Source organism: Aphanomyces astaci (assembly GCF_000520075.1).
Source record: "Aphanomyces astaci strain APO3 unplaced genomic scaffold supercont1.93, whole genome shotgun sequence".
NCBI lineage: Eukaryota > Oomycota > Saprolegniomycetes > Saprolegniales > Verrucalvaceae > Aphanomyces > Aphanomyces astaci.
Window position 1 is genome coordinate 125124 of NW_009798356.1, and position 8804 is coordinate 133927.

The following is an 8804-nucleotide window of genomic DNA, read 5'->3' on the forward strand; positions in this document are numbered from 1 at the left end:
AATCTCATATATATAGCTTTATCTATGTAACTTCAATCCTTGTATGCATATGGCTAACACTCCCACTAAGAGCTCTCTGGTTTAGCTAGATCGTGCACACCATCTTTGCCCTTAAGCATGCAAACTGTTGCTGGGCCAGTGGCTTAGTATGTCTGCAATCATCTCTTTAGATGAGCAATAATTTAAGCCTATTTTCTTCTTTTGAAACAGTTCACGAATGAAGAGTGTTCGAGTATCAATATGCTTTGTTGTTATCGGCCGAGCCTCTGTTCGACTCCCCGTGCCTGAGTGTGGGTAGCCGAATGTTGGTCACGAACGACATTTGAAGAGTGTGAAATATGCCCTGGATCGGAGCGGCATATGTTCCGAGCTGATGGTACACTGTATGATGCATGACTGGTAGAAGAGTAGTGAAGTGATAGGAAGGAACTGACTTATGGACTGGATAATGAAGTTACTTTTGGATTTGTCATCGAGGTCACCGTTGTGAACACGGTAGTCGTCGGTTGTGAACACCGGCGCAAGACAACATTTGTACCCTTGTGGTTTTCTGGTATTTTGACGCAATCAATTGCAGCACCGCTGTCACACCATACTGTAATTCGGCGGTTTAAGTTTAAACCCATTTGACTCAAAAGTGTGTGAATCCATTCATATTATTTGCAGCCTTCACTAAGGGCCACTAACTGTGCTTCTGCTGTGGAAAGCGCTACGCAGTGCTGTATAGAGCTTGCCCAGCTGACACAAGTCCCTGCCATCTGAATTAGATATCCGGAGACGGGTTTACGATCTTTTGACTGACTCGCGAAGAAGCGTCCGTAAAGACATCGTAGTCTATCTGTTTTGTATTACCATTGAGATAGAGCCCATACGTGGATGTTCCTTTCAAGTATCTTAGGATTCGCAAGGCCGCTAGCCAATGCCTTTCATTGTAGCATGTTGGAAATCTACTTAGATTGCTGTTCCGCATCCCACACTGTCGACGTTCCGTCGACCAGCACAGCAACCACAACGGTGGTTAGACTCACAATGCAAACTGACTGGTATTAACCTTTTATACTAACCAGTCGTCGATGTTGGACACGCGTCGAAACCAGAAGGATCTCGACCTCCCATGCAGGTGCGGTTTGCCCTCGGTGATTTCCAAGGGCACACGACACACTTATGCGGACGCAGCAGAACACTTCCCCCTTCAGTGGATGGCCAGGGGTCGCCTCTAAGTCGTCGCGCATTTCCTTGACGATCCAGTGGCGCAGGACGATGCAATGGCTTCATAGAGTTGAAGGTATGGCTCCCATGACGATTCTCCTTCGTCCAGGCCCTTCCACCTGACGTGCACTTCGAATTTTCCGTCGGCGTTGCGGCGAGCGCCCAATAGTTCTTCAGTGCGTCTGGTGCCGATCTGCAACCATTGTCTGCGCGACAAATTGGATGCTAAGCTCGGAGCTGATAGATGCGCTGCGGGGCCTGTTGGACGTGGTGGCGAAGGCCGCTGGTGGGTCGGTGTAAAGGCAAATGATCTTGTCTGCAGATGGATGCGATAGTTCACCATTTGCCGCAACGTGTCCTTGACCTCTGCAAAACACACATCATGTTCGGACGCCCATCCGACGGCAGCCAACTTGATGCGCGCCAGCGCCGTCTTCTTCGACCCACGAGCGGCCTTCGTCACCACGTCCAACAGGCCCCGCAGCGCATCTATCAGCTCCGAGCTTAGCATCCAATTTGTCGCGCAGACAATGGTTGCAGATCGGCGTCAGACGTTGGCGTCTCCAGTGCACATAGGCCCTGAACTCGATCAGGGGAATGGGAGATCCATTCGGCGGAAATCACTTTCCCGCACCACGTGGCTTTCATCAAGAAGAAATCGCACTTCTTCGGATGCTGCTTGAGGCAGAACTTTTCGCAGATGGACAGCACCTTGTCCAACAACACAAACAGCGTGTCCGAGCTGTCTGCGTACCCCAGCAGATCGTCCAACCAACCCAGCACCCCGGCGTACAACAGTTCACCGAACATTTCGTTCACCACGGACTGGCAATAGGCCACGGCGTCCTTCTGTCCCATGAGGATTCTGGTTGGCGTGTAAACACCGAACGGTGTCGTGAACGAGTACCACATATGGCAGGATGGGTGCAGTACCCTTTCAGCCAGTCCAACGTGAAAAACACGTTCATGCCGACCAACGTCGCCATCGCGGCGTCAAGGTTCGGCATCGGCCAGGGCATGGGGATCGTCCATGCGTTGATCGGGCGAAAATCTATGGTCATTCGATATTCAATCCACGGTGCTGCCGCTCATGTCGCACGTTTCTTGAGGTAGATGAGGCCTGCGGTCTCGAGCTCTTCCACATGCTGTTGCAAATAATCCATGTGGCCCGGCGGGTACCGGCGCAACGCACACTTCACGGGCACCGCTCCTTCCTTCAGCCGTACTTTAACGGCTCGACATCCACCGGCAAGTCTTGCCCAAACTCCAGGCGAAAGACATCGGCGTGATCATCCAAAATACGCCAGAGTTCGCCTTCATGCGCAGGGGAGAGGCCAAGCTGGATGGCCTGAGCAATCTTGCCGTCGAGAATGCGCTTTATCTCGTAGTCTTGGTCGGCGGGCTTCTACATTGCTGGAGTGGAACACGCAACGTCCTCGGCGTACAATACGTCTTCAGGGTCTTCCTGATACGCTTCTTGCAGCCGGTTTACATTCGCCGATGTCTGGTCGGCATCTCCCGCTTCGGCCGTATCCCAGACTCGATGCTACTTCAAAGCGTCGACAAGCATGCCGTCGACTGAAAACCCCAGTCGCTCCATAATGGGACGTCCAATGAGAACGTCGATCTCCATCTCCTTTTTTTCGCTCGAAGTCCACGCAAAACCAGTTGGCCGATTGACGTTTCCAACATAACCGTCTTTAACTGCACTTGTCGCGTCACATGGAGAGGCTTCGTTGTCTCTCCATACGGCTTCAACATGAGTCTTGGCTTTGTCTCAACGTTGAGACTTGCACCAAGGCGCTCCAGCGCCACGAGGAGGCCTTCTGACACCAACGTCTCGTCAGACCCAGAGTCAAGCAACACTTGAGGAAGTGTGAGAACGTCCTCGATAGACGCTTGACACTTCATGCTGTTTGCAGGCTTCGTGCTCGGCACGAAGTTCACCGACCGACGGCGCGCCTGATGGAAGTCGTCCATCAACTTCTTTACCTCGGCATCTGTAATGCCAGGGTGTTCCCACACTCGGTGTGCCGTCGACTGACATTTCAGGCACTTTGACTTCGGTCACTCTGGCGGCTCGTCTCTTCTATCGGCACGCCAAGTAGGAGGCGTGATCGACGCGCCACTGGGCTGCTTTTCTTCATAGACCTGGCTGAAACGTGAACGAGGCCGCGAGTTTCTCTACCGGCGGCTTCGAAGGTTTTTCTTCGTCCATGCCGCCATACAGCTGGTACCCAATGGCGAATTGCCGCAGCCACGTGATGTAGTGAAACACTTCTAAGAGCGACCTTTTCCCGCCGCACCCGAGCTCGGAAAGGTGGGGGCGAGGCGCCGTATCGGTCGGGATGAAAGAGGTTAGGGGGACCGCTAGGAGGGCGACGCGAGTGGTTATCAAGTGGGACACGAGAGGAACCGTGTGAGGGAGGCACAGCTGACGCAACATGGCGAGGTTCCGGACAAGCGCGAGAAAAGTGTCCAGAGCGACTGCAATTGAAACATGTGCGGTTATCCGATACCTCAGCGAGTATGGACAGCTGTGTGCGGTTATCCGATACCTCAGCGAGTATGGACAGTTGTGTGCTTGATCCATATGCATCCAAAATGCATATCCATTGTCCTATTTTATCCCACTTGGGAATATCTTAACTTCACTATTAACCTGGTTTGTCCTAGTGGCTGCAGCACACTGTCCGGATGATGGGCACGGTTCGTGCTCATCATGTGTTGTGCATCCAGAATTGGTCCATTTGCATCCAAAATGCATATCCATTGTCCTATTTTATTCCACTTGGGAATATCTTAACTTCACTATTAACCTGGTTTGTCCTAGTGGCTGCAGCACACTGTAAGTCGTAATCACAACTTAGTGCATGAGTCTTCCAGTACAAGTGGCCAATCGAAGCGAATGATAGAGACTATTCATGATTGATAAAAAAAATGATAGCTTACAAATTTAATAAAATATCCTTGGTGACACACTCCATTCGGTTCTCTGTACGTATAATTAAGCTTACTGTTAGTTTTCCACATGCCGACTTCAATGTCTCATCGAGATAGGTTGGTGGATGCACCTTGGTCAATGATACTAGTAGAAGTACTACGTAGTACTTCAAGTATTTGTTATGAGAATCCTGTTGATTGCGTTTAACGACTTGCACGCCTGGCCTTCGCTTCAATGGTTGACATTTTTGGCCAACTTCATTTTCCGTTTCGCTCTGCGATGGTCAAAGTCCTCATCTCCCTCGGCGTGTTGGCCGCTGCCGCTACGGCTGGCTCCGTCACGGAACTCCCCGAGTCTGTGACCAAGCTCATCGACTACTCCATCAACCCCTGCGAAGACTTTTACCAATATGCGTGTGGCGCGTGGCACAAGGATGCTGTGGTACCCCCTGACAAGCAAAAAATTGATACGTCGTTCTATGAGATCGCCATCCAAAACAAAGCCATATTCAAGAAGATTTACTCTGACAACAAGACCAAGCTTGGTGAGTTTTACAACTCCTGTTTGGACACGGCTACGCTATCGTCGCTCGGATTGACTCCGCTTGAGGACTCATTCAAAGCCATTCGGTCGGCCAACACCACGTTGGACCTCCTCGTCGTGGCTGGTGAATTGACCAAGAACGGCATCCCTGTATTCATGGACATCAAGTCCGAACCTGACTACAACGACTCAACCAAGCACGCCCTCTTCGGTTTTCGAGCCCCCCTACCGCTCGATCGCCCGTACTACTTCAACTATTTCAAGTGGAAGGCCGTCGAAGCCGAGTATAAGGTGTACATTGCGTCCGTGTTGCAGCTCGCTGGCTACACTGCTGAGAAAGCGGCGGCTGCCGTGCCGGTGATCGTCCGTTTCGAGCAAACTCTGGAGGGTGTCATCCCCAGAGAGCTCAAAGAGATGGAGGCCGCTGCACCCCTGTATACTGCTTTTACGTACTACCAACTGGACCAGAAGTACCCGCTGCTCATCGGCTCGTGGCTCAAGGCCAACGGCTTCGACGTCCGCGATGAGGGTGGTAGGTCGACGGTCTGGGCGGGGTTTCGCGAAGAGCACTACTTTGACAAGACCGAAGTGTTATTGAAGAACACGACACTGGAGAACCTCCGCACCATCGTGGAGTACAAGCTCATCCACGCCTCGTCGAAGCACTTGACCCCTGAATTTCGCACGGCCAACTGGAACTTCTTCGGCAAGAAGATCAAAGGCGAAGACGTGGAACCTACTCGTGAGAAGTACTGCTTGTCTGAGACGGAGAAAACTTTGGGTGACCTCTTGGGCCAGTACTTCATAGACGAGGTGTTTCCGGCTGATACGGCCAAGAAGGCCGACGAACTGGTCAAGGCCTTGAAGTCGTCCTTCTCCACTGGCATTGCCACCGCCGACTGGTTGGACAACTCGACCCGCGCCAACGCGCAAACGAAGCTGTCCAAGTTTGTACACTTGTTGGGTGGCCCGGAGAAGCCGCAGCTGTACCCCACGCTGACATTGGACTCGAAGTCGTATTTGAACAACCGGTGGAAGGTGTCTCAAGTGAACATCGACACCAACTTGAAGCTGAACGGCCAACCTGTGAACAAGCACAAGTTCATCCCGGCCCCCCATGATGTTAACGCGTTCTACCACCCCTATACGAACCAAATTGTGTTCCCGGCCGGCATTTTGCAAAAACCGTTCTTTGACGGCCAGTTTGACGCCGCCCAGAACTTTGGTGCTATCGGGATGTTCATCGGACACGAAATTACACACGGGTTCGACCACATCGGCCGCAATTACGATGGCGACGGTAACAAGAACCCGTGGTGGTCAAACGCCACCAACACTGCGTTCACGACGAGAGCCCAGTGCATTCGAGCCCAATACTCCAACTTTGTCGTCACGAGCGAAGTGACTGGCGCTGTGTTTGGCAACATCAACGGCAAGATCTCTTTGGGAGAAAACATTGCGGACAACGGGGGTCTCAAGACCAGTTTCCGCGCGTATCACGAGTACTTGAAGACGTTCCCGTCGCAGTACACGGAAGAAGCAGGCGACAAGTTGTTCTACTTGTCGTTCGCCCAAGCCTGGTGCTCCAAGAACGCGGATGACTACCTCCGCTCAATTTTGAGGAGCAAGTACCTGTCCGGTCGGCTCCGCGTGACAGGGGCGTTGCAAAACAACGCTGAGTTTGCCCGTGTGTTCCAGTGCCCCACCGACTCGCACTTGAACCCGTCCAAGAAGTGCTTATTGTGGGAGTAGCGTTGTGTATTCGTAACGACAAACTAAGAAAACGATGTCTTGGTTGATGTGTCTGTGGCTTTAATGTGCGGCGCACACAATATATTGACTCCAATGTAAGTATAGCATTGTGAGATCATCCTTGGATTCGCCTATTGATAGTTAGTTCTTGGGTACCAGTAACGTTAAGTACTCGACCGGAAGGTTCGAATTTATATACAGTAGATTGCTAAACCAGGTACATTCTTCTATTGGAACAGTCTTCCACGGCCAGGATTGAGCAGGGCATCTCAGTGATATAAGCACTGCCGTAGCAGTTGCGAATAAAATTCTAAAGCGCATTTCATCAGGAACAAGGGTACTTCGGAAATTTGCTGATGTTTTCGAAATTCTCCCATGTAGTTTCAGTTCACTAGATCTTGGGATGAATTAATGACTTACTGTTCGTTGACATACATATATTGTATATAATAGGGGTTGTTTACATTATAACCGATTACTTGGTCATAGATTGAGCAACTGATCAATTGGTGTATGTCTGACTTGAAGTATGACAACTATCGGTTTTACTTTGGCAATTGGGAAGTAATGGTGTTGCTGATTCTTCACATACGGTACTGTCGATTTACGAGGTCCTCAAATATCTTCCTCAATCTCGAAGTGCCAAAGGCAAAAATACGATTAAATACATGCGAACGAATATTCATAAGGGCACCTACCTATGTGTGCAGTGGGCTTTGCCATTCAGATTGATGCTACCAGTCTTTGCTGAATGTAGCATGTACTTCAGAACAACGCCGCATCATTACCACTACTGTGACATGCTATATCAATTAAACGTGTATATAAATGTGACCAACAAGAATTATCTAAAATGAGTAGTTTTCATGTAGAGGCTGGACGAAAAGTTGCAATTTGAGATATCGTTAAAATGTACTATATAAGGAGATTAAATTTGGCATAGCTGTTTAAACAACTTGCAGTTCAACAACCCCTATAACTACATGTTTGCCGCCAAAATGAATCAAAATGCCCGTCAGGTTGGCAAGTCAACAAACTTCTTGCCCACCACACAATTGAATTTGCATCGCAATGCCCATCAACGCCAACGCCGTCCTTAATCGCCTCCAAGACCAGACCATTCGTGATTGGTCGTATCTCGAGGCTTCCTTCACCACCCATGGGGAGGCCACAAGAGCGGCTAATGAAAGCGATGAGGCCGCTGCGCACCCTATCATGGACAAGTTCATAACTGACCTCGGTTCAGAGGAAATCCGCACGCTGACAAACTTCACTGTCACTGAGTTTGAAACTCTTTGGTCCTTCGTGGGCACTGCCATGCAATCGGCTTGGATGGAAGGGCGCGGCCGTCGATCTCCTACGAGCCCGAAGGACGCCATGTTCATGGCTCTGACCGTCCTCAAGCACTTTTCGTCATGGGAAAAGCACGCTGCGGATTATGGCTTCAAGGCACCAACGTTTGAGAAGCTTATCATGCGCGTGCTCTCGGTAGATGAGTATATATGTTGTGTGCAATCTCTAACAGACAACACTGTAGGTGATTGAACCCATCTTCTACCGACGTTTCATCACTACAGAGACGATGGCGGAGCTCACCCAGACAGGTCAGCGCTTTGCCCACTTTCCATACGCTCTCTATGCTGTAGACGTCAAGTTTCAACCTTCCAACCGACCTGCCGATCGCTTTGCTGAGCAGAAGCACTACTTTAGTGGTAAACACCACTTGTATGGCTACAAGATCGAAGCAGCTGTGTCGCCAGATGGCCGATGTGTTGCCATGTCTACTGCCGACCCTGGATCTGTGCACGACCTTACCATTATGAACTCTCGCAAACATGTCCACCTTGCCAACTTAGCCAAGTCGGCCTCCGAATCCCTTGTGCCGGACCATGGAGAGCAGGCTGCCCTGCATCGTGGCTCGTGGGCTTGTCTTGTTGACATGGGCTACATTGGAATCAGACACTCATTGCGTGGCATCCACCCGAAGCGTCGTCCCGCCCATTGATCTCTTGATGCCAGCGACTTGGAACGAAATGCCAACGTCTCCTCAAATCGGGTGATCGTGGAAAACTTCTTCGGCCGAGTGTGCTCCCTCTGGCGCGTATCCTGCGCCACGTACACGTGGTCCGAGCGAAACTACTCTGCGATCCAGCGAGTTACGTTTGCGTTGACAAACTTTGACTTGTCCTTGCTACCCTTGCGCCATGATGACGAGGACTTTTATGGCCGTGTACTCGCTCGCTACCAACGTATGGCGAATGAAAAGAAGCGCAAGCGTCAAGAAACTCAACGCCGTTATCGGTTGAACCGTCAAGAACGTGCCGCTATGGATGCTGTCCGTGTTATGCGCTTCTAG

The 8804-nt window shown here is 50.7% G+C and overlaps 2 protein-coding genes across 2 annotated transcripts; both read left to right on the plus strand.

Moving 5' to 3' along the window:
• Positions 1-4432: 4432 nt before the first annotated feature.
• Positions 4433-6448, plus strand: H257_16862 (hypothetical protein; the record flags this gene model as incomplete). Its single annotated transcript, XM_009845451.1, has 1 exon — positions 4433-6448. One exon carries the CDS (start codon positions 4433-4435, stop codon positions 6446-6448), a length of 2016 nt encoding a protein of 671 aa, XP_009843753.1.
• A 1071-nt stretch (positions 6449-7519) lies between these two features.
• On the plus strand, positions 7520-8804 carry H257_16863 (hypothetical protein; the record flags this gene model as incomplete). The annotated part of the gene is made up of 3 exons (XM_009845452.1): positions 7520-7936; positions 7986-8368; positions 8468-8804. 3 exons carry the CDS (start codon positions 7520-7522, stop codon positions 8802-8804), a joined length of 1137 nt encoding a protein of 378 aa, XP_009843754.1.